Source organism: Gallus gallus, chromosome 2, assembly GCF_016699485.2.
Source record: "Gallus gallus isolate bGalGal1 chromosome 2, bGalGal1.mat.broiler.GRCg7b, whole genome shotgun sequence".
Classification (NCBI taxonomy): Eukaryota; Metazoa; Chordata; class Aves; order Galliformes; family Phasianidae; genus Gallus; species Gallus gallus.
This window is the reverse complement of record NC_052533.1, coordinates 79,536,816-79,563,028: the sequence shown is the minus strand read 5'-3', so window position 1 is coordinate 79,563,028 and position 26,213 is coordinate 79,536,816. Positions and strand designations below refer to the sequence as shown.

Here is a 26,213-nt window from a genome sequence, read left to right as displayed (position 1 = left end):
TTTTGTAGCCAAGAATCTGCTCTGTAAAATAGTGCTCTTTCTATCTGTTATAGGTTCCACAGAAATAAACTGGAGGCATTACTTTCAGAGTAACTTATATAGGTTTGTTGATCATAAACAGAGAGGGTTTCACAGATGGAGCAGTGATTGTAGAAAGCCTTAGTCACAGTGATTTTTAAATCTCTGGAGGTAGGAGAAAAACTACCACCCAAACTTCAGCTTCAGATATAATGAGAGCAGATTTCAGGTTGCTCGGGGAAGTAGTTAGTGAGGTCCTCCAGGAAATCGCTTTTGAAGGCATTGGTGTCCATCAGCGCTTCTCACTTTTTAAGTACAACCGCTTGAGACCACAGGAACAGGCAATTCCAAAATGCTGGAAGACAAGCAGGCAGAACAGAAGGCTAGCTTGGATGAACAGGAATCTTCTTCTAGAGCTTAGGTAGAAAAAGAAAGTGTATGACTGCCAGCAGCAAGGTCAGGCAACACCAGAAGACTATGGAGATGCCATCTGCCATTGTGAGGAGAAAATCTGGGCAGCCTAGACTAAGCTATATTGGAGCTGAAGCTGGTCAGTACAGCGGGGGACAACAAAAAGAGCTTCAAAAAACTATGTTAACAGTAAACAGAGGAACAGAGATAATACTGGTTTGTTACTAGATAAGGATGGTCACCTCATAAACACAGACACAGGCAAAGCAAGGATGTTTCATGTTTTCTTTGCCTCTGTCTTTAACACCCATGATAGGCTGTGGGATTCTTAGAGCCCTGATTTGGAGGACTACAGAAAGGAAAGTCAGGGCATCTACAGAAAGTCAGGGCATCTACAGAAAGTCAGGGCATCTACAGAAAGTCAGGGCATCTACAGAAAGTCAGGGCATCTACAGAAAGTCAGGGCATCTACAGAAAGTCAGGGCATCTACAGAAAGTCAGGGCATCTACAGAAAGTCAGGGCATCTACAGAAAGTCAGGGCATCTACAGAAAGTCAGGGCATCTACAGAAAGTCAGGGCATCTACAGAAAGTCAGGGCATCTACAGAAAGTCAGGGCATCTACAGAAAGTCAGGGCATCTACAGAAAGTCAGGGCATCTACAGAAAGTCAGGGCATCTACAGAAAGTCAGGGCATCTACAGAAAGTCAGGGCATCTACAGAAAGTCAGGCTAACGGTCCTTCCATTATCAAATGACTACTTTCTTGCTCACCACAAAGCTTTTTATTAATCAACCTCCAAAGCCCAATTTTTCATACAGTTACCTACCCCAATTTGTTTGTTCAGTGATTCTGGACATTAAGTGTCATTAAAACTATTAATAGGACAGAAAGTGACAAGGTTGGATTCTCTATTTCCATTTCTTTTTTCAACTAACAAAATGATAAAAGAAAAAACAGGTTACCGCATGATATGTAACTGCAATATGAAAAATATGAAAAGAATCTCAAAAACAGAATAGTGGACAGGCTATTTGTTTATGGAAAAAAAATAGGATTAATTCTGCATCTTTTTCAAATGAAATCTGCACATTCAATGCAGAGACAAGTTTTCAAGAAACAGATATGCTGAAATCAATAACAGATGCTTAAGAAATGAAAGAACCAATTCAATTTTTTTCTTTTTTCATTGGAACATAAAATAAATGGGTTTATATTTAAACTAGTCTAAAAAGATGGAAGAAAAAAGAATGATGTATGTACTCAGCCACATTACAATGAGAATAGCTGTTAGATTTTCCTACAGTTAAGTAGCTACTTGTAAAAGGAAAGTTATTCTTCATGCATCTAAACTGCCAAATTATTTTTAAATCTCAAGCTGGAATTAAAAGTATTCACATATTCAGTACACTTGGATGTAATTCATAAAATGTAATTGCACTTTTGTTTTATTTTAGGGCTTGTAAAGCAATCAGTATGGAAAAAATGAAATTATGTCACTTATTAAAGATATTCAGCTCAGAGATGAAGTACAATACAGCTAAGTAAATGTTCCAGCATTTAAAACAAGTAATGCTAGATTTTTGTGAGTGAGTGCCCAGCTTTTTCTTCAGGAGCTCTCTGAAAACCCTTCCAAAATTAGTAACTTCCATTGCTATTAAATGCAACTGCTGATGACTTTGAAAACTTAGCCACTGCATGACTGTGTTGACTGTAAAGCAAACAAGATAACATAATTAGTGAAATAAGGTGATCTTGAGAAAGCTTCTCCACCTGTGGATTCATTTGGAACTTTGATTTGTTGCACTGCTTTTATTTGATGCTTACTGATGAACTCATGAATTTTGTTGTTGCTGCAGCTTTCCATTATTCTGAACACGCAAACACAAATTCCAGGACTTGCCATCTGCTTTTATAAGAAGAAATCAGTCTCCAACAGCACTTCAGGTTGTTAATATTTTAACTCATGGTATTCAAATTGATCTGTGAAGACTCAGTTGGCTGACAGTGCAGAGCAAACTCCTCCCTGGCCTGACTAAGGAAAGCTGAGTATACATTAATGGCACACTAAGGAAACTTCTGAGAATTTGAGAAGTGTCCTCTGGGCAATACCTAATGGTGTGCAAGATAAGAGATCATTTTTAAAATAGGATATGGCTTACACTTTTAAAATAAAAACCACGAATATACAAACTACTAAGAACACAGCTACAGTAAAGCACCTGAACAGTGCTGAGTTACCAAGTTAGGATCTTGGCTGTTGTGCCACTAACAAGTTCTTTTAAAAGAAAAAAGAGAAATTACAGAACCATACAGTGGCTCATCAAATATCATGCAGCCCCAAACCCTACTATGGACATGGCTGCCACCCAGCAGCTCAGCTGCCCAGGGCCCCATCCATCCTGGCCTTGAGCATCTCCAGGGATAGGGCACCACAGCTTCTCTGGGCAGCTGTGCCAGGGCTTCAGCACCCCAATAGACACCTGAAAATGGACAGTTTTGGACAAGAACTCCAATATAGAAGAAACTTGTTCAAGATTAGTGAAGAGGGATTATACAAACTATGCAAGGCAATAAAATTACTTTAGGAAACTTTGTATATACCTAACAAGAAAAGGAGACCATACCAAAGAAAAGGATGGCTGGAATTCTCATCTTCAGGTCAGCTGTACCAGAGTTATGAATGCTCTCACAGGAACTCTCACTTTATGGAATTGATTTTGAGGGCTTTGATACAGTAAGTACCTTTAAGTTCATGTGAGCAGGAGATCTATAAATTTGTGAATACTTTTAAATACCCATTCTCTTTTCATGACATTATGGTCTCCAACCTTAAGTAAACTTGTACTAACCACATTACAGAAAGCTTTCTACAGAAATAAAATAGGAATGAATTCAATATATTTTTAAGAAATAAAATTTTACTCAACTGATGAGTTAGAAAAGATTTTGCTGCCTCGCGTGAAACAATTTAACACTAGAGTTTAATCATCTCCCCATTTCTCCTTTCTTTGAGATTTTTAAGCAGTAAAGCATTTCTAATGAGTTAACTGAAAGCAGTATTTGTAAAATAAGTTTCTCCTAGAAGCAGAATATCAAAGTATGACTGAAAAGCAGTACTACTGCTGATAGTTCACAAAGGTTAATTATGCTACAGAGACTCTCAAGTTGTATTCCTTTTAATGTTGCAGTTTACCATTGGTGGGAACAAGAAGCCCAACTCTATAATACCTTTTTATAGATGATAAAAATAAAAATAGTAACCAAAGCCCATATTAAGTGAACATAAGTTATATGAATATACATTAGCAATTCAGTTAATTCTGAAAAAAAATAATGAAATGGTGCTTATTTTTCCCAGAACATTAAGCAACTACTGATTATTGCCTTTTGTGAGAAAATAAATATAGATATAGCTGAAATCCCAAGGGTATTGGGAATTTGCCTGTTATGCATACACAGTTTCTTCACACAGGCTTACTCCTTAGTGCCCTTCTATAATGACAAGATAGTTTTTTCCACTGGTAAGGTTTCAACACAATAAGCTCCAGCTCTGATATCCCCTGGTACTGTAGCCTAGAAAATTATATTAAACACTGTGCTACAAAACTAAAGTTAAAGGTTCCAATATGTCTGAACAGAACAATTATCTTTTTTACGTTAAAAAACTTAAAATAGTATTTCTTTTGTTTCCCCATCTCAGGTACAGATTCATGCAAGTTAAACTTCTTTTTAACATTTGGAAAGTTTTGCCAACTAGCCAGTAACTGTGCATTAAGCCACTTTCATATGTTTTTCCTTTTCTTTCTTTAGCACTGGAGTGGCATCACCTTGATTATTACGTGCACCTCTGGGTTCCACAATGTAAAAAGAATGTTAAGGTCCCTAGAAGCATCCAGAGCACTGCAACACTTGTGAAAAGACTGGAAGCCACATCCCATGAGGACAGCATGAGGACACTGGGTTTGTCTAGCCTGGAGAAAAGAAGGCTGAGAGAAAGCCTCGTTTTTTTTTTTTTTTTTTTACAACTTCATGAGGAGGGGAAGTGAAAAAGAAAGTGCCAGTCCACCCTCACTGGTCACCAATGGCAGGAGGCACAGAACAGCAAAGTTGCACCAGAGGGGTTCCAACTGCACATGAGGAAAAACATCTTTACTGATAAGGTAGTCAAACACAAACAGGCTTCCCAAGGGTTGATGCCCCATGCCTGTTTGTGCTCAAGAGGAATTTGGACAATGCCCTCAGTAACATGCTTTCCTTCCAAGCAAACTGCTCTATTCTGTGTACTGTTCAGATAAAATGTTTTATTGAAATTACATTTAAAATCTTAAGCTCTTGGATTCAGAAGTGTACGATGTAATGAGTGCACTCAAAGACATAAAAGGATAATTTCATTTATAGAAAAACTTTACTTTTATAGCATAAGCAAAAATATCTTACTGAAACTGGATCAACTTTCTAATGGTTTATTATAAAGCATTTAATTTTTCATAGCATTTAAGGTTATGTTCTAGTTTGAGCAGATTAAAGAACAAGTGTTAACATGTCAGTATGTGTGTTTCAGAATCCTTGAATAATTTAGATACATTGGTTTTCTTCAAAGTCAAATTGTTTTATTGTTTTGAATAAACACAAGTATTTAGCATATAATCTGTTTGTTGCATTCAGAAATTTAGGATAAATGTATTTTTAATTTAAAAGGCTGAACATAAATGTGTAACTTAACCCATGCCACTGTTACCCTACTGATGTATGTCCTTTAAAATTAGTTTATAACAGGAAATGCCAACAAGTCTGGTGTAGAAGAAAACTTCAGTCTTTATATATAGAGAAAAAAGTCTAGGTATATGTACTGGCAGCTTTTTTACAAGTTTGCTTTAATCAAGCACAATGATGTTCATTCATGTTCTAAATCAGCTGAACTACAATCAGGGATGAGTTCAACTATAAATGTAATCTAATAAGATAAAAGTAATCAAGCAAAGATGTAAATAGTGGACTTTATCATAGGCTATATAATACCTTACTTTCCCCAATAGCCTTTCTAATTACTGTTTACACTCCTGAAATTGTGGCTTCAATTCATTGCTTGCAGGCGGTGATTCAGACTGTGATGGCTCTGAATCTGCAATAAAAACAGATTGAAGTACTTATGATAACTTCAACGTTAAGAATGAAAAGGTCAACTAACATTCACTTTGTCTCACTCACATCAAAATACATATAAATTTATGTACTTTAACCTAAGAACATAAGGCAAGCTACATGCAAAGTTTGCATTAAGATGCAAAACTATAACAAAACACAAATGAGTTACAGATTACTATATGCAATGGTTTATGTCTTCTGTCTGATACTTATAGTGTCTTGGACTTACTCTACTCAGCAGACAGCAGAAAAAGCTTCACCTCAGAAAGAAACTGCAAGATGCTCATACTTTGAATAACCAGATAAAAGTACTTAAGTGTGAAGAAAATAAAACAGTAGCACGAAGAAATACAGAATCATAGAATTACCTAGGTTGGAAAGGACCTCTGAGATCACAAAGTCCAACAATCGTCTAATACTACCAAGTACAGCACTAAACCATGTCCCTAAGCACCATGTCTACGTGTTTCTTAAATACTTCCAGAGACAGTGACTCCAGCAACCATGTGCACAACCTGCTCTAGTCTCTAACCGTTCTCTTCATGAAGAAGGAAAAGTTTGTGCTCCCCTGGCACAAACTTCACACTGTTTCCCTAAGACCTACCACTCGTCACCTGAGACAAGACCAACACACACCTCACTACAACCTTCTTTCAGGTAGTTGTAGAGAGCAATGAGGTCTCCCCTCAGCCTCTTCTCCAGACTAAGAAACCTCTGTTCCTTCAGCTGCTTGTCATGTGTCTTGTTTTCCAGTCCCTTCACCAGCTGCATTGCTCTTCTCTGAGCACACTCCAGAAACTCAGTGTCCTTCTTGCAGTGAAAAGCCCAGAACTGAACACAGTATTTGAGGGGCAATATAAACATGAATATATACTTAAAATTAAGTATATGTATTAAGCAAAATTACTGCAAATATATTATTTTTAATATGAATTGAAGACAAAAATTGATTCAGGAGGCTCCAAGTGTCAAGAAAACTAAACTTACTGGTCACTAAGACTCCCACACACTGATATATCAAGTTCAAGAGAGCCATCAATCCATAGCGTATACACTAAGAAAAAGCAACAGGTCTTCAACAAGTAGTATTTTACCCTTTAGCATTTATTTCCAATTGTTTTGGAAGGAATGTACTTCACAGCTACTACTACTGTGCATAACAGAAGTTTTGAAATCATAAATAAGCACCAGATAATTTTTTAATGCAATAAAGTTATTGGAAAGCCAAGTTATTTAATAATGTGGATACATTTATTTTTATGAATTGCTATAAAAAAAGTGATCTATTTCATAAACACGTGTATTGATGACAAGTGTAATGAAGTTTTCAGAAAAAAATTAGGGGGCAAGGACTACTCACAACTAATAGCAACTGTTTTACAGTCTGCTTAACTTTAAGGAGGAAGATAGTTGTATCTCTTCAGCATTTTACAAAAGTATGTCAAACAGAAGCCCCTGGATTGGAACAGAACATACTTCTACAACAGCAGAATAAAAAAACATGAAAGACCCAACCTTGGCTGATTACAAACAGGAGGGCACTTTTCCTAAGCTGGCCATAGGGTACTGCTGGAAGTCAAGCCTGGTGACTCACTAAGTCTCACCTTATTTAAAAGGAGAAACTGCAAATATTTTGGCTAACTATGGATGTTACCTTTAAATCCCAATTCACTTCAGAAGAGAAAGCTTTCAATAATTTTTACCTTGGGGCTGCTCACTATCTTCTGATGTATCTTGAATCTTTTTTCTATATCCACTATGTTGCTGAAGCCAGTCTGTCCCATAACCATTGCTAATTAATTTGCTAAAGTTCACTGGTTCACCTTTTCTCTGAGCAGGCCTGTAAATCAAAACGCGTTAAAAGAAAGTAATAGCATAAGTAAACCAAAACAGACATTAGGTAGAAGGAAATTCATTTTGCCTTACATAGTTTATAGATAACTAACAGTAGATATCAGTAGGTTGCTCCGAAAGTAATCCTTCCGATATACTTCCTTGGAAACTACAACAGATACAGAGAGCACAGTAACACTTTGATAGAGCAAATTCTCAGCTACAAGAATTTTTTCTGTGCCTGACCTTCTCCTAGGGTATAACTGACATGATTGCAGAAAATTATAGTCCTGTCTGCATCCCTGTAATCTACGCTTATAGAATTAATGATGCACATTATAGTTTGCATCTGTTCACTGGTATCAATAACAAAAGAACAGATTACTTTGAACACAATAAAAGAGCACTACATGAAGATACTCTACCACACAACTTGATGCCTACTTTTTCTGAAACAAAGACATTCTCAGCAGCTTTACCATACAAGTTATATTCCTATTACTTTAGTTGCTTATAAAAGTATTTCAGTCCTAGATGTCAACAAGTTTAGTAGCAGTACAGATTCATAAAGGCCATGCACAAGCCCACTAATCTCTGCAAGTTCAGAGTAATATTACTTGCACACACAAATGGTTTCAGAGATTGTACAGTAAATAAGTACACAGCAAAGTTAGGCTGATAAGATTACTGCACTGGAAAAGATAATCAGATATAAACAAAAGGCGCTCACCAGTGTTGTAGGCGCACAAAAACTCCACAAAGAGCAATCTCCAAGAACAAATCCTTCCACAGAGGCAGTCAGCCCTTAAATGGGGTCTAGGAGAGGTGCAGCCTGGCTCCACCCCTTCCAGTCACACAGCTGAATTGCCTTCACCTGTGCTCCCAGGGCTGATTCAGTGCTTGCCTCAGGTGGTCAATCAGAGGTTCAGGCCATAATTAAACAGTTCCCATACATGGATGAATGAATTTCATAAGCATGTTACTTACATTGGTGGAAAGGAAAGCTTATTTTTCCCACTGAATTCCTTGTTCATACAAACATTTGCTGTTCTGCTTGGATATTTAGCATTTATAGCTGGGAGCTTTACCTGTGTTAGAGAAATCTTAATTTAACAAAAGGAGTGATTATAAAAGTAACCAAGAGATGTCATAAGAGTTATATTAAAGGCCATAACAATCTTAAAACTGTACTATCTTAGGAATGTTATTTCCTTATACCTGTAGCACTTCAGCGTGGTTTTACTGTTATTCTCTAGCTGCAACATAACAATTTCTTCTGGAAAATGGAAACTGTGGTAGACTAGAACTTCTTTTCAGTAAGAATAACAGGTTCAGTTAGAAGCATCTTCACAAGCTCTGCAAAAAGAGCAACCCACATCATACCTTTTTTTTCTCTGTGTTTTCTTTGTCCTCAGCATCTCGTTGCCAAACACTTTTTGTATCAAAATCAAAAGGCCCTCTTCTTGTCTCATAATTACTACTATGATGGTCATCAACATTAAACTCTTTGTGAATCATATAATCAGGTAGAGTGGAAATATCGTTCCTGCAGACAGATTTAACAACTGTTTGTAGCAGCAATTGAAAACTATCACTTTATGACAACATTATTCTGAAACACAGACAAAGAGAGAACATTATTCAGGCTCTTGGCAGACCTACCGTGGCTCATTGGTTGCTGGAGGACTGGAGTGATGCAAGTACCAGTCAGGTGCAGCATATGCTACTGGCGTTGACTTCCTTGCAACAGGAGCGTAGTGCTTCAGCAAGTCTTAAGAAGAAAATACAAAAGCCACTACTTTTCTAACTTTTATTCTGGCTATAAACACATTGTCATCTCGGGCTGCTGTTTTACCAGGAAGATACATTTTTTTATTCACTAAACATCTGTCTTCCTTGTTTAAACAGGCAAACACAACCTTGCAGTGCTGTTCCACTGGTACCCAGTTTATCTACTTCTAAATGTTCTGACATGTTTCTCCTGGTGTTTGTTAATTCATATTCCTGCATTTGTCACTCTTCTCCAAGTGTTCACGCATGCCATTTGTCCAAGTATCTCAACTTCCCTTTTTTAGTAAAAGAAATAACAAAAACATGGAGCATCCCATGGAAAAAAATATACATAGAACTGTAACAATCTGGACATCATTATGAATAAATAAATAAAAAGCACTTCGCCGATATCTACTAAGCTGATAAGGCTTTTCTGGTGACAAGATCATTTATACCAGACTATCACTTACATAACCCTAGCACAAACTGTAAAGACCTATCTCAAATGCAGCTAAACAGTTGTCATCATCCAAGCAGATTGGAAATAATGCAAAAGTACAAATTCTGCCAACAGGTAGATAAATGCAGGAGATTGCAAGGATGTCATGACAAGCTGACCTCTTATGTCACATTTTCAATCAAAAGTTTTTTCTATAGTTTGATTCCAAAAACCCAGAGGACTCTTCTGACAGGACTACAAGCATTTTCTACCACCATACTCATGTAAAACCTAACAAAATACTGCTAAAACAAGCAAACAAAAGCTAACACACCAGGTCGGCCTCCTTGCTTTGCTAGCCTTATGTAAGCTGAATCAGTATCTTTGATCCACTTCCTACGGCACCCAAATGTCCCTTCAGTGTGAGCTTTTGCAAGATCACCAAGACCTGGAATCTGGGATGCTGGAGGATGTGGGATTTCTGAGTTCATCGATTTCTCTGGCTGTTCCACAGGCATCTGGTAATATCATTCTGAAGTAACAGAAAGGAAAATATTGATGGTAAAATTCAACTGCTAGTGTACTTTGTCAGGAAACTAACAAATCTAGCCAACTTGAAATTAAGTGAAATGCTGCACTTCATCACAAAGATTGAAAACAAGGATTCCATATTCCAGGGGACAAAGCACAGGCAATTTCGGGAGTTCCACATTCAAAAAGAGAAGGCCTTGATGTAATATTTGAAACTTCAATCAAGTTTTCCCATTAAAACAGGGTCTGTACATCTGTATGCAGCAGATCAGGTCTAGGGCATCAAGAGCAGCAAGAGGCACAGTTGACAACTGGAAGCAGTTAAGTTCTCTGTTACCTTTCCTTCTCATCCATCAACAAAAGCAAAGAAAGCATTCTGACTTGTCCATTTTTCGGTCTCTGTTTGTAAGATAACCCTACCCGATCACCCATCCCTCCCTCCTTTAAAAAATAAAATAAAAATCAAGCCATCCCCAGACATATTCTTTTCTCAGCTTCCTGTGCACAAAAACAAACAAGCAATTACACAAAAACAAAAAAGAAACCTTACAACTCCTTGAGGGGAAAATAGAGTGGCAGACAGGGAAGAAAAAGACAACCTAAGGAATTATGCTAAGAGATATAGGACACTTACGGAGATGACTCCAAATAGTGTACCTAAGTGTAACCAAACTGTCTTAAGGTAGATCTCCTCCTCAGGTGCTATTACATAATCATAAACATGCTGACATGTACCTAGGAGAAAAAAAAATGCCCACAGTGATTATGTTGATGGTGGAAAATGGGGAAGAAGTAGGTAGGCACCATGAGGAATAAAGGAATGCCACTTTCTAACACTATTTTGGAGTCAGAGTGTTTTCTCCCCAGATTTTGGGTGACAGTCTGTCAGAAACTGCTCTACCTACGGCTATCTATGGCTGTTTACGAGGGTAGATAGTGACAGGACGAAAGGGAATGGTTTTAAACTGTGACAGGGGAGGTTTAGGTTAGATATTAGGAGGAAGTTTTCCACCCAGAGGATGGTGATGCACTGGAACAGGTTGCCCAAAGAGGTTGTGGATGCCCCATCCCTGGAGGCATTCAAAGCCAGGCTGGATGTGGCTCTGGGCAGCCTGGTCTGGTGGTTGGTAACCCTGCACATAGCAGGGGGGTTGAAACTAGATGATCTTTAAGGTCCTTTTCAACCCAGGCTATTCTATGATTCTATACCTAATTCTGTCAAGCACCTTCATTCTTTTTAATTTGCTTGATTGCTGTTCACCTGACTCTACTTCTTCTAAGTGCTTGAATTGAAGGGCATATTTCAAAGCAATAAACTTACGAGGTGAAATGCCAACGACTGATTCAAAACCTTCTGTAACGCTGATAAACCATCCCAATTTAACAGGCTAAATTCTGCGAGTCACCTACAGTTTAAAGTGCTGAGAGCCCCAGGGTGGGAGAAACGCTCGGGCCGGGCTCTCAGCTGTCACTTCGCCTACACCGCTGTCGCCGCCGCTTCCCGCCCCTTAGCAACGCGGCGGCTCCAAAGCCAACGGCGCACCGCCCAGCAGAGGCGGGCACCAACGGTCCAATCCCGACCCGCAGCCGCCCCGAGGTCGCCATTTTATCTGACGTAGAGCCGCTGCGCTGAAGGCGGTTTGGGGTCTCGTTCGATAGTACGCTGAGCATCAGTCAGCAGTGCGCCCAGGCAGACAGGAATGCTCGCCGCAGCCTAGGGTGCGTCAGGCCCAGCACTCCCAGCCGGGCGGAGGGAGCACTGTAGATGGGGAGGCGTGTTGTAAGCACACAACAATGGAAAAGCTGTGCAACCGTTTGTTGGGATCTTTATCGCTAGGAGCCACGTGCCAGGTGGAATTAGCCCACAGTGACAGCCAGCATCAAGACCTTCCCCTTCATCTTCTTTATCTGTGTGTGCAGAGACTTCCCCTGTTGTCTTTGCTTTCCACAGCAATCTTTGGAACAAAAGGAGTGTTGGGAGAAAGTAAATGACCCTGGACCCACATTAAAGGGCTGGAAGTGAACCAACAATGGACCATCACGGTGCTAGAAAGCTAGATGACATCAGAGATTGCCAAATGAAGCTATGTCTGTTGGGAAGTCGCTGGGAGTGAATAGGATAATAAATTTGGGAATATAATGAATATCTAATACATGTGAAAACATAACCTGTTCATGAACAATCAGCTGGTGAGCATTCTTCAAGAGTTATCCCAATGCCATCCCAGCTCTGCCAATAAAGAATACCTTGCTTAATGGTAAGAAAGTGCTGCTGTTAAGTTCATACACATTGATTTCTTCAAATCACTACACTGCAGTGGTGTGGCACTACCTCAATCTCTGAGTACAGTTTGGGGCACCACAGGACAAAAAAAAGGATAGCATGGAGTACTGAATGGCTTCAGTAAGTGGCTGCACACACTGGAGTTTTTGACTTGCATGCCAGAGGACCAGGTTGGCCACTTAGTAAGTAACAAAAATACAGAAGCACACAGTTGGGCTCAGTGATCTTGAAGGTCTTTTGCAACCTAAATGATTCTTTGATTCTTCTGGAGCCCGGAGACCACAAGGACAAGCACAAAGGCTTATTATTCCCAGCATAAGTACCTGTCCTCAACGCTCTCAGAAATAACTGTGGCTGTCCACTCAACTTCTGTGCAGGTTTTGGCCTAATATGTGGTTGTGCTGGCCTAGCCTTAGACAAGGGCCTAACTCCCACCAGCTACTCACTCCCTCCTCCTCCCAAAAAGGAGAGCAGGAGAACAGGGGATGAAAAAACTCGTGGGTCAAGATGAAGACAGGGAGATCTCTTAACAGTTAGTGTGATGGACAAAAGAAACTCAACATGGGAAAAGTTATTTATTCTGAAGTAAACTGCATAGCTTTCCCCTAGCGTCACTGTCATGGGCTGGATCACTGTGGAGCCTGAACTGATACACACAGGTGTACTCTGGGTGGCCCCAGTTGCTCAGCACTTGCAGCCTTATGTAACTGAAGAATCCAGAGCACTGGAGATGTTGTCTGCGTGGTACGCTGTTGCTGGAATTCCATGGTTTATCGTAACTGCTGTGGGAAAGATGCCCACAGGCAACTTGATGAAGACGTGCCCTTGACTTCCTGGGAAGGGCCAGCAGTTACCTGGATGATTGTCAGGTTAAAAGAGGAGAAGAAAGAACAGTGTTCATGTGCAAAAGAGCGTCCTGGCTGAAATTCCTGCCCCAGCATCGGGGGCTCTAGAGGCGTACTGGCCCATCAGCTCTGCTCTGAAGCACAGGAGGCATACGTGCGTGGCGGTGAGCTGGGTGCACCACTTGCAGAAGCTCTCGGGCTCCTTCTTTTGTGGAGCAACTTGCCAAAAACCAGGAGGGGCTGCTGAGACTGAAAGGCACCCGCCCGGGGCAAAGAAGGGCTCACCTGCACGAGCCTTTCCTGGAAGGGGAAGCAACCGCTCCCTCTCATCCAGTCCCACCTCCTTCCACGGGCACCAGCCAAGTCTCCGACTTGTGCAAGTAGCTCAGGAGCAGTGCCAGGATGGGCTGGCAAACACAACATGGGGCCCTCCTGCAGTGCCCGCCCTCCGTGCCCGCTTGGGTTCGCTAAGAGCCCCAGCGTTCTCACAACCCACATCTCCCATGGCACCTTATGGGTTCCCCTTCAGTGCTAGCCTGACAGTTCCACAGTGGCTGGGAAGACAAGCAAGCTAAGCTGGCAGAAGCTTGCACAGAGGACTTGGGGCAGTCTGGCAGAAGAAATTCTCAGCGGGAATACACAGGAGGGGAGTAGGTCCCTGCAAGAAGACCACTGGTAAAGAAAGCTGAGATGCGAGGACAAGGGTAAAGGCAACCCCCAGCAGGGCGTTTGGCCCCCTCCGCCCCGTACCATTCTTCCTCTGTTTCTCAGTGTTCTTACCTCAAGAATAATCTCAGGAGGCCTCGTATAAGCCATCAGTGGCAACGACTGCCAAAAGCCTCTCCCACTTCCAATCCAGGAGGGAGAAGTCTTGGAAAGAACAATAGTAGCACCTGCAAATTAAAACACGGACACAATGGTCAAGCAAGGCCAGGAGGAATCAAGGGCTGCTGACTGTTTTCCACGCGGACAGCTGCACAGAGATGCCGGCTGCCTTTGCAGCTTTGCAAGTATCAGTAGATTGTAGAGCCCTGTGCTGACACCAAAAGGCTCCCAGTGTGATAACACTCAATTCTCTTAATTATAATGCCTTTCCATGTACGACAACAATAGATGTGAAGGATACGTGTTTTTTTGTTTTGTTTTGTTTTTTGTTTTTATGATCCCAGTATTGGCTATGTATAGGAGAGATTTGCTTCTGTCTGGCAGGGACGCTGGTGGACATTTGCCACAGATTTGAAACACAGCCCTGCTTTAATCAAGCTGTGTTCTCTGAAAAACACGAAGCAGTAAAATTACCACAGGAGGTCACTGTTGTGACACGTATGCCACATCTATATGACAGTGCTGAGGACCAACATTCCCCTTTTGAATAGTGCTTCGTATGCCTGTTCCTGCTGGTAAGCCAGAGCCTTCAGGTGTAGCACATAAGACCGCTGTACGTATAACAGGACAGAGAATGTAACAGAACTATGAAAATAGCCATTGTATGTTGACAATGAAAGGAAACAATTTACTTTCTTGTTTGTAAATTCCTGTGACATTAATTGTAATGGTTTATTGGTGCATAGAAAAAAAAAAAAAAAAGATGAGACAAGTTGAAGATGTTTGTATGGTTTAACTTCATTTTTAATTTTTATGTTGGGCATTTTACCGGGATATCAGCAGTCATTGAACAAAAACATCTCTTTCCTCTGAGAGACTGAAGTAATGCTGTCACAGTGCTTTTTCTTTGACAAGTGTGTAGTAACTTAAATGGTTTGTTTCAGCTGCTTCTCCTGTTGTCTTTGTATTAATATCAAGGGATGATTAAAAAGTGTCTGTTTTCTGTTTTCTTGCAGCTTCAGAAGTCACAGTCACAGACATCTTGTATGGTAAAAAGGTATATATTTTCTACTTTTTTTTTCTACCAAAAGAATTAGAGAGTTATTCATATGCTAATCAACATATTTCATCTCAGTAGAAACACTACAGAAAATTATAGTCAAAAGCCTTCATAGTCAAACTCTTCATTTACAATACATGAGTTTTGTTTGTTTGTTTATTTTGTTTTTCCCCGTGGTAGCTTAAGCCATTAATGTGTTTCTCTTTTTTACAAAAAGTCTTTTTTACATAGTCAGGAGAATGAAAGCATGTCAGTAGTCATTGCTACTTATTTTTCCCTTTAAAAAATAAATAATTTATCAAATTGTTTTGAACAAGCACTTTTTTTTTTTTTAAAGAAAGTAGTCTATGTAGTCATTGGGGTTTATGCCAGGAAGTGATTGCTCGCTCCTGAGTCAGTTACTGTGCACCAGTTTGTCTTCATACTGCTCATTGCAGAAGTGGAACAGTACAGCTTTACTGAAAGTTACTGGGAGAGAAGCATGGTTTGGTACCTTTGCAACACCCCTTCTATCTGTTTTTATACAGCTAAACCATACGAGGGAACTATCAGAACTACCTAGAATTTGGCTAGGTGCCTATCATCAGGAGTGGGTCTGATAATGTTGCAAGTTCAGTGTTCCAGCAGAAGCCATGAGGCAGTTAGCATAAGAATCCTTACGGGTGTGAGAGCCTGGCCAGACTTCTCTCTCAATGTGAGTTGGCGAGACAGGAGGACAAGTGCCTACATGTTTGAGTGAGAAAATGCCATAATCAAGGGGTAGGAAAAGCATCCAATTCTCACACTGGCAGCCACCACTGCCCTTGAGACAAAATAACATTGTTGGGGTTTTAGGTGCAATACTGTGGGCATAGCAGCATGAGCAAGAACGTGAGAAAAATAAGGGAAGTATTGCCTGGACAGCATGAGTGAAGGTTTACAAAGCTCTGAATGTAAAGCAGTCTATGTATTTGCAGACAAAAAATCATGTATCCAAGTTGTCTAATAAAAAAAAGCTTATCTCCCATGCTGTGTGCATTGGTGTAGAGGTGCTTCAGCTGAGCTGTAAACCACGTTGCCTTCTTAGAGGAGCCCACCCTAAATCCTTTGGGACAGTTCTGAGGTTTTTCCATGCTGCTTCCTAAAATGACAGAGTTCCCTGTCTCTTCTCTGTCACTCAGAAGTACATCCCATTCCCCCATCAGATCTAGTTTAAAGCTCTACTAATCAGCCTAGCCAGTTTGCTGCCGTATATAGCTATAGCAGTTAGAAAGAAAAGCTGGGAGAGGAGAATGGAAAATGGGAGAAGCTCAGGGCGGTGTGTCATAGAAGTCTGATTTAGGCAGGGGATGTAACAAGTGGTCGTGGACAAGGGGCATAGCTCCTCTAAAGAAACTTGTAGCTAAAGGGAGATTGCTTACTTTCAACTTACAGGGACTTAAGGCAGGGTTGTCGGTATGCCCATGTCACTGCACAGTACCGTGCATTCAAAAATACTATGCTGCCTGGTGATTTCCTCTCACAACATGGCCATGTGCTCAAAGAATTCATCGAGCTGGGCACACTTGCACCCATGACACTCCTCTCTGCTCTCAGCCCCTTCCAGATTCTAGGGTTTCCTGCCATCAAAGGTGTGGACTGCTATCTTGCTCTGTAGGATCTCTGTTCTAATGCACTCATCTGCCCGGGAAGGCTGTGGCCCCCCAGTCTGTTTCAGCCCCAGCCCAGCCATTTTGGTAGGTGGTCACCATTTTCAATGTGTTCACACCACAGTCCCCTCCTTTGCTGAAAAAAGCACCTGCACCAGAGGTGACTGCCACAGAGGATGACCACAATGCATCACAAATTAGGGTTTTTGAAACTGATTGGGTTCTCAAGGAACAAGCCACTGCCTGAATGGTTTGTGTGGCTCTTTTATGATATGGTGAGCCCTACTCAATTGCAGTGCTTGGCCAACAGTGCAGTGTAAACAGTTTTCATGAAAATAGGCTCTGGCTTGTTTTCAAGAAAGGCAGGGGCTTTCCTGGCTTTTTCCCATCTTTGCAGTTTTGGAAGCATGTGCTAGTTCCATCCAGCAGCATCTGTATGCCATTTTTGCTGTAACATGCGGAAGACATACAGCTGTCCTCAATCTTGAGTAGACTAAAAGAGTTGCTGACTTTTTCTCGTGAGTACTCCTTGTCCCTGAGTACTTTTCTGAAAATTGCTTTTCATCAAAATTCATAAGAATAAACACATGCAAGTGGTTGAAGGCGGTAGATTAGCAGCGGATTTATTGAAATACCATAATCAGTTCACTAATTCATAAGGTGATTTTTCCTTAGTCACTCTCAGTCTTAACAGCACAGCTGTTGGAAAGGGTTTGGCTCACTTCATAGTGAGCTGCATGTTTATTTACCTGTGCCTCAGAGATATGGAGCAACAACAAGGGGAAGACAAAAACTGAGACTCGCATGGATATGTTTCCTTCACAAGTTTTGAAGATCTTGGTTATCCTTTCATCCAGAACCGAAAAGAAATTTTAATTTTATTTTAATTTATTTAACTTTTTATGTTTTACCACTCTTTACAGTTGATTTATCTTCTATTCCTGACAGCTGAAGTTTGTTCTGGAAACCTGGTCTGCCTTTCTGAAAATATCACAAGGTCTGTGGAGAACAATAGCGTGAGAAAAATAAGGGAAAATACTGCCAGGATAGCTTTTGTGAAGGGTTACAAAGCTCTGAATCTAAAGTTGTCTGTGTGCTTTTAGACAGAAGCTCATGTATGCAAGTTAGTCTAATAAAAAATAAGCGTTACATTCTCTTAGTTGTTGAGAACTTATTATGTCTTTGAATAATATGCAACTGCCAGTTCCCCTTGAAGATATATTCTATTTGTCACTTCAAAACTTGGAGAATGGTCATAAATCCAGTTATTCTTGAGTTTGTCTCACAGGAATGTAGAAATTTGGAAGACAAAGCCTTATTTGAAGTTACTGTTGCCCACCTTTTTTTGAGGGGGGCTGGGGGGAAATTGAGTCAACTCACATTGGAAGAGTTGAGCCATCAGATTCTCTCCAGGAAAAGACATTTATAAAATTTTTAATGGTAACCACTTCAGAGTTCTGAAATATTTGTAATGAATCTTTCAGTGCTACATATTGGCCTCCTCTTCTTCCACTGAGTCATAACTTTCAGTAAGTGTAAGCACGGGCAAAATGAAACCATAAAAAGCCTTCTGCCTTCATCTCATGTTTGGTCTACTGAACATCAGAACTACTATAAGGGATTCTAGCAGGAATTGAATTTGACCATAAGAAAAAGGCAACTATCTTCAACTTCAGTGATAATTGGAGTTATGACAATATACTGGATAGGTGGTCAGTCCTAGGTATAATATAGAGATAAATCTCAGGTGTCAATCTTCAAATTACAATTGTTATGTATATAATTACCAGAACATAATGCCAAATTCATGGAGCTGACAGAACAACAAGGAAGAATGGCCCTCTCTAGATCTGTAGAGCAGTTTTATGTTAGATAGCTCTCCAAACAACAATCCCAGGGACAGCAAATTTAGGAGAAATCAGAACCAAAAGTCTCACCACTGGGCAAATGGCTTAGGCTAGTAAAACCCAAGCATTCAGACGTGTTACCTTCTTGGTTTCAGAACCACTATAAGTGAATGCTGTAACTTCTTCTGTGAAAAAGGTGCTTTGAAGCAATGCTGGCAGTTTTAGCAGCCTCTCTTGAGAAAAGAAAACAGTTGTTGGATGCATGTATTCAGATGAGAACTTTGATTTAGAATGGACAAATGCATTGGACCTTTGCACTGTCTCAGGTGTCATATGTCATTTATGGAGAAAGATACTGCATTCACAATGCTATTACTTTGTCAACATGCTAGATTTAAGGATACTTTATAAACTGATTAATTGTCCACATGCAGTATACAGTAATCATAAGTATATAACCCTGATAGCTTGTATATCCAGGATTTTTATTGCATCTAAATCCAAATTTCTAGAGCAGTAGTTTAATGTCACTAGCACTTCAATCCATAGGCTGAATGTTCTTCAGGGTATGGAACCTATCATTTAGTAGCATTGAAGAGCTAAGTATACAGCATCCCTGTATTACCTTTAAATCATTCATGTACTCTGAAAAAAAAAATCCATAAAACAGACAACAAAAACCCTGCAGGGAAAAAAAAAAAAAAACACTGTTAGATGTTCTACTTCTACAATAGCATTCTGATATAAAAACTGGAGAGCAAAATGATGCCAGTAAATTCTCTGTGGTGACTTGCAGTGTCGAGGTTTACAGAAATTCTTCAATCATACGGTTACACTAACTCAAAACAAAAAGTGTGTCCTTTTTGATAAGAACCTACAGGCTTGATTAAAAATAGTCTCTAATGTATCAGCATGATTTTGATTTGTGGAGAGTAGCTAAGACAATGGCTATGCTGAGATGCTGAGCAGACATGTAAATCTTGTTGCCATTAATTAGTGCAGTTCCTATCTTGACTTGAAGGAATAAGGATGATATATATGACAAAGTATGAAAGATTAGAGCTTATATTTTATGCAGTTTGCATCCATTTGTGGCATTGTAAAGGTGTTTTATAACAAACTGGAGTTCTACAAAAGGACCTCCCGTGCAAAGTGTTGATCAGACTACGTAGCTTGGTCGGCCTCATCTGTCAAGCATAAACGTGTTGAAACATGCATTGTGGAGTTTCCAGTTTTACAGATATTAAAAACACAACTGGACAAGGTCTTGAGTAACTTGATCTGAATTGATCCAGCCCAGATACTCTGGTGGTAGAGAAATAGACTGGAGCAGATGACATCCAGAGGTCCCTTCTAGCATGTATTATTTTATGAACTTCTCTGTCTTCTCTCCTGTCATCACCTGAGGGGACAGGACAGTGATGGGCAAGGTATTGAACTCATATGAGGGAGATCCTCAAGTTACGAGGCAGAAAATTGGAAATAATAGTGTCTTTACCTCTTATTTGGAAATGACATTTGGAAATTTGGAATGGCAGTACATACTACACAGTGTAGCATACTGAAGAAAAAAAAAAGATTAACAGACTAGAAATCACTTGCTGTGAGTGAAGAGGTAATAAATCATACTCAAATTATTACTGGCATTCGATATGTCTCATTTTTAGTTTGATTAATGGAATGTAATTATATCAGGAATTACCAATTCTAATGGAAATTTGGCCAATAAAGAAGTTGAAATAATTTTATGAATCCAGTAGTAACAGTAATGTATTAAGAGTATTTAGTACTTACAAGAAATACAGAATAAAGTCAATGTAAATATGAAATACTAAAAGAATGAAGAAAATGCTGAGATTATGAGCTGTAAATATAAGATTAATATACTAGTTGAATAATTTTGCTTCTGAATTAATTTTAGAATCATGGTTTCTTGTTCTTTTGTGTTTGGGAACAGATCAGAGTAATTCTGGACAAGCCATTATGACTCTGTAAGTTCTAATGTTTCTATTTGACAGCCGTTGAATATTTTATAATGTCATATTTTTTGTTTACACCTAAAAATAGTAGTAATTTAATTTCTAGTATGACTCATTTCATTCAAAATACCCATTAGCTCCTTTGCAAGTGAGATATCTATCCATGTTTTTGAACACCTCAGAAAAAAATCTCTAGAAGGTCATTTTGCTAATAGAAGCCTGGAAGACTCTTGCAGATCGATTTTGTCTATCCAAGAGACTAACTGGTAGTCACAGTCCTGCATTAGGTTGCCATTAGCAAGCTAGTCTGATGATAGAATAATTTGTTTCATGTATTCTGATTTACTGGGAATGATCTACCATGAGTTTTTTTTTTTGTTTACTGTATAAAATCTTTTTGATAAATGCTGCTTAAAAGGACTTTTCCCTGGCAGTCCTAGTATCTCAGCTTTGTCTTTGGCATACATCTGATAACACCTGCTTATGGCTGGGACATTTCTGAGATAGCTAGCTAACAATATTCTCCCTGCTGACCATGCTAATAGAAAGGATGATTGTATTGCTCTGAAAATTGGGAGGTCAATGCAGAACAGAAGAAATCATAACTAAGTAAGTTTTCATGTACCTGGAGAATGGAAATAATAACTGTAAGTACAACAATACTTCAAGAAGATTTTTTTTTTTTACTTCTGTTACTCATTCTTTAATTTTTAGGTGGTATGAGTTCTGTTTTGTTGTTGTTGTTGTTCTTGATGAACATGCTTTTCCTCCAGATAAAGCTGGGGAATTTGATACGGAAAAAAAGTCTATGACAATCTCCTGAAAATTCTTATTGGCCTAGAAAAATATTGCTACGGTATGTGTTTCTTTTCTGTGATTCAGGAGCTCATGTGAGTCATCCGTGATTTCAAATGCAGTCCCAGAGAGCTCAGTCAATAAAGCATTTTGGCACCATTTAGCATGCTCAGTCTTTCGAGTCCTACATGAGACAAAAACAGTAAAAAGGAAAACCGCAATCGAGTGCTCTTGGAATGAATAAAAAGGCACACATTTACATCTTTAATATCTTGAATTTTAATGATACTACTGAGAATGCGATTCCTTTTACATTTGTAATTTTAAAGGAGAGCAGGTGGTGAAGGTTTAGCTTAAAGTGTTAATTAAAATAGCTTACACAACCAAGACCCTGCTCAAATAAAGTATATCAGAAAGATATAAGACACTCATTGAATGCTCTATTATTTAGTCTACTTAAGACTAAATCATTAGAATGCTGGAACATGTTGGAACAAATGCACTGGAGATACTTAATACCCCATACACATGTACATTTCATTCCAGCGAAATCTCATCCTCTTGAGTTCATGAAAAGAGCACTAAACTGTAGGTGTTCTAAATGCACATTTCTGGAAGGTAAAACAAGTCTAGATTCACTAGGAAGATTCGTATCCCTGATGGCCATAGTAAGCATTCATATAAAAGAAATGGATCTTCAAAACACAGGGCTTCCTCCCTCTGTAATATAGTCTGTTGGCAGGAAAGTGCAGGATCACTTCCGTATTGGCTGTGCTGAACTGTAAGACTGATGATACACAGTTAGTATTCATCCATTAATTCACTCACGCAACTCAGCACAAAAGAATTGCTTCAGAAATGGAATCTATGCCTACAGATTCCAAAAAATAGTTCAGGGCTGGTTGCTATCAGTCTGCTCTATTTAGCCGTTGGAAGCACTCAGCATGGTTAGAGAACACCCCATTCTAGGTGCTTTTTTCTTGATGAAGGATTGAGCTCTTTATGTCCTCAGCAGCACATCATAGCCACCTAGATTCTTCATAATCATAGATGAAGTTGGTTGGTGGAGAAAGCAGTAGAAGCCAGTTCTCCATACATCCTTTGATCATTATACTAAAGCCTTTTCTTATATTGTTCTCTGACTCCATTGTAATTGAGCAGTGAACTATGAAATACAATCTAAGTGAGGACTAGCAGGTGGCTACTTTTAGATTTAGATGCAATTCTATTAGTCTGACATATCCATTTTACTTGAAGACCTCACCACCTTTGCCACGAACATCTAAAGGGTGGCAACTGAACACTGTCTTCTTTTCCTCTATAGGGTTTGAATGGATGTTACTATTCTTAGTGTTTACCCTCCTACAGCAATCTGCAGTTGTAAATAATTTGTGCTGGTTTTTTGTTTGAGTTTCAGTATCTTTTAGGTGGTGTAACTATTGTTAAAAAGTAGTTTAGATATCAGGTTTTTGATATGTCTTTTATAAAAAAGTACAAACTGGGAGCCTAAAGTCTGAAAAACTTTCTCTTACAGATTTAACATTTAAATGATATATTTTTGCAATAAAATTAGGTATGCACCAGGGACAGAATATTCTGTATTTTAGAAATTGAGAATGAAACTATTTATTCTCTGACGTTTCCTGCTCCAACCTTTCATTCCCAAAAGACAATCCCTACTCTCTTCCAGATTGTAAGCAGGAATTTGACTACTGCAATTTTAGCAATTAAGTTCTGAACAAAGCTTTCCCACCCGGTGTTCTACTATGGTTTGTTCTGAGCAAATTAAGTATTGCTGGGAAAATGTCTGAGATACTGCTTCATGATTTGAAATATGCATACTTTTTTTGTACTGTACACTGTGTGAAATCTTTATTTTTCCTTTTTCTATGGAACAAAACAACCTAAGAAAATGTCACTTCAGACCAGTATTACTTCAGACCAATATTACTAGGAAAAAGTGATGTGTGTGCACCAAGAAATAAAAAGGCAAGCAAGCACAAGTGCATTTCAGCCCCAAATCACCAGCTGTTAAACAGTTTCTCCCTAAGTATTACCTGGTGCTTTCATTTCACCTTGTAATGGGAAGAACACAATATTGAAAGTGACTTTGTAAATTACAGATATATTGGATGGTTTACTCAGTCATTGTTCCATCCCATGCATTAGATTCATGTAGTTTCATCCTTTGTTCAGTGAGAATTAAAATCTGTACTTTAAAATACTCCAACCTCTACAACAAGCTTGAGGTGACATACAGAAGATCTTTTCATAGCTCTTCTTTCCCTACAGTGTCAAAAAGTGATACCAGAATCAAATCATATTTTTGTGATTATTTGATTATGAATGAATTAAAATGAAAATTGAAACTAATTGTTAAATTTTGGCTTCATTCTACATTGCATACATAGAACGCAATCACCACTTTCCGTTCAGATACGATGGTTCTTCTTCTAAGGAATAAATCCCTATAAATGGCAGAGGAATATGCTCAAATGCAAACACCAACTTAAACCATATTTTTAAGCACAGATTTGCAAAATAAATTCATTACATAAGTATTGCTTCACTGAAAGTGATTTCCCTGTCCTTATCTGAACCCATGAGCTTTTCCATTATATTTTCTCCTTCCGTCCTGTCAAGGAGGTGAAGTGAGAGAGTGGTTTGATGGACACCTGATGATCAGCTGAGGCTAACCCACTTCTTATCCCCACACATCATGTGCCGCAAAATAGGTACTAACATAAAAAGCTGATCAGAGAATCAGAGGTTTGCTGGTTTAGGTAGGTAATAGAGCACAGAGTCTCTTTCTAAAGACATCAGAAGAGTAGGCTATTACATCAGAAGAGAGAAAGAAAAAGATGACACTGCCAAAAAAAGTAAGTGAGTCATAAACAGGCCATGAGTCATTTTGGGCCATATCTGCAACATAAGACCTATCTAATTTAGTTGATACGTAATTTAAAGTGACTACTTAGTGGGTACATCTTCTGCAGTCATGTATTGAGAAATGCCTTAGTTAACCAGAAGGAGAGGAGTAGGTGTAACATACAGAGTGTGAGAGAATCCTCCTTTTAGTTATAGAGGAAATATAGAATATGAACCCACCAAAGGGGTTTATTTCTAGAATGAGATTGCTAGTGCTGACATTATAAAGCAAGAAGTATAAAGCAAGAAGCAGTGTATGATGATGAAGCAGGTTCTTTTTTTTTTTTGGTATTAGAAGATACAGTATAGGCAATTAAAATATTTTTTTCTTATCCATATTAATATGCTATTTCTTAGTGATCTCTGCACTTTTGTTAGCAGGAATTGTCATCACTTCATCGCCAGTGTGTGAACTGAAGTCTTCATCAATGCTTTGCAATAAAATTAGGTTGGGCTGTGCAGAATTTCAATATCACATTTTCTGATTAACTTCAATTAACTACAATAATTTTGCATCACCAACAGAAGGTGTGTACTGTTTGATAGGTCTTCTTTCTTTTCAATGGTAATTGTACCACAAAACATTTAAAGGACTTACACGGTCACGGACTAATTGTTTTGCTTCCTCTGATCTCAGAAAATCCTGTCCAAAACTAGCAATTATGCATACAACTGACACTTTTCCCCCTTCTCACCTATAGCATTAATTCAATACCATTACAGAAAATTTGTGCTTTTGAAACTCATATCTTCAACGTGTAGAGTGATTAGAAAACTTGTATATTCCAGACGTTGAGTACCTTCGGTAAGCCCCAAAGTAAGCTCGCTGGGGTACTTTTTAACACATGCTGGTAGCTAGAATATGAACACGAGTAGTTTTGACTGGTTAGCACTTTGGTTTCTGAATTTCTCCACTTTGTCCCTGTTGATATACTTCAGTGCGGCATTTCAGCAGAATTTATTGACTGCAGTATGAACATTCAAACATATGGACTTCTGCAGTGAAGACTTCCTTGTCCCTCTAGCTGATCTTAATATGCCTGCTATCTATATTTTCCAGGGCAGAGTTATAACTTCTTAATTCATAATAGCTGAATGGGAAATTTCTTCACTGAAGCAGTGGTCTGAAGAGCTTACAGTCAGCAAGTTGAGCTCAGAATCACATATTCATGTGCCTGCTGGTGGAATCATGAATATGTAGTTTATATTCAAAATGTTACAAGTACTAAGGCTTCTTTCCCTGATTTACATTCTTATTATTTGACTGAGATCAGCAGCACCATGTAGAAGGCATTGAAGTTGCCATTCCTCCTGGAAACTTTCTCCCAAGTAGCCCAAGAACATGTCTGTAAGACTTCTCCAGTTCACAGTTAAAAAAAAAAAGCAAACCAAGATTATTATTTCCACTAGATAGCTGTTTGCAGAATCTTAGTTAGTTAGAAACCCTGAACTTTCAGTCTGTATCCACATGATTTTGGAACTATTGTTACGTTTTCCATTGTCCCTAATTGGTATTTATACCCTTGACTGACTGCATGGCATGAAGTCTAGGGGCAGAGTTAGAGGAGATGAAATGTGAGTTTCTCTTCCAGCAGCAAACCTATTGTTGCAAAGGGCTCTTCCCCATGTGTCTGTGACATGAATGTGATTGACTCAAGGCATGCTGAGTTTTAAGAAAGGAGAACACACTCAAGGGCATTTTGCTTTGCTAATTTGCTTGTGTATTTGGAGACTAGGTTTCTGTGGCTCTTATGCACTAGGAGAAGGGAGGTTTTTCAGGAGCCATTGCCAGTGGTTTGGGGAGTTTGTCAAAGGATGTACAGGAAAGTTTCTAGGATTGTGATGTGACTGATCCCAAAATCCCAATCTT

General features: G+C 39.1%; 1 protein-coding gene and 1 long non-coding RNA gene across 7 annotated transcripts; one reads left to right on the top strand and one right to left on the bottom strand.

Annotated features, from left to right (window-relative positions):
- Positions 1-4,878: 4,878 nt before the first annotated feature.
- On the bottom strand, positions 4,879-11,679 carry C7orf57 (C7orf57 homolog). 5 transcript variants are annotated; one of them, XR_005857235.2, is made up of 9 exons: positions 11,563-11,679; positions 10,787-10,887; positions 9,956-10,153; positions 9,072-9,180; positions 8,793-8,955; positions 8,397-8,497; positions 7,280-7,416; positions 6,213-6,407; positions 4,879-5,553 (listed from the first exon to the last, which is right to left on the bottom strand). XR_005857235.2 is itself a non-coding variant. In XM_040695393.2 (9 exons), exons 3-9 carry the CDS (start codon positions 10,137-10,139, stop codon positions 5,532-5,534), a joined length of 783 nt encoding a protein of 260 aa, XP_040551327.1. In that variant the 5' UTR covers positions 10,140-10,153; positions 10,787-10,887; positions 11,563-11,679; the 3' UTR covers positions 4,879-5,531. The 5 variants fall into 5 exon arrangements, 4 of the variants coding, with proteins under 4 accessions (XP_040551327.1, XP_040551328.1, XP_419025.3 ...); XM_040695393.2 differs by lacking the exon at positions 6,213-6,407 and adding an exon at positions 6,564-6,630; XM_040695394.2 differs by lacking the exon at positions 6,213-6,407 and adding an exon at positions 6,564-6,630 and having other exon boundaries at positions 10,070-10,153.
- Positions 11,680-11,752: 73 nt separating this feature from the next.
- Positions 11,753-21,575, top strand: LOC121109587. Of its 2 annotated transcripts, XR_005857237.2 has the most exons (3): positions 11,753-14,681; positions 15,123-15,163; positions 17,743-21,575. It is a non-coding gene; the product is annotated as an uncharacterized LOC121109587 (long non-coding RNA). The 2 variants fall into 2 exon arrangements; XR_006937483.1 differs by having other exon boundaries at positions 11,753-15,163.
- Positions 21,576-26,213: the final 4,638 nt, after the last annotated feature.

Bases quoted from the DNA above. Each gene is read 5' to 3' on its own strand.
- C7orf57 (XM_040695393.2), bottom strand. From the start codon at position 10,139: ATGCCTGTGGAACAGCCAGAGAAATCGATGAACTCAGAAATCCCACAT. The intron at 9,181-9,955 runs GTGTGTTAGCTT...TTTCTTCTTAAG, and splicing joins AAAGCAAGGAGGCCGACCTG to ACTTGCTGAAGCACTACGCT. The intron at 8,498-8,792 runs GTATGATGTGGG...TCTCTAACACAG, and splicing joins AAAACACAGAGAAAAAAAAG to GTAAAGCTCCCAGCTATAAA.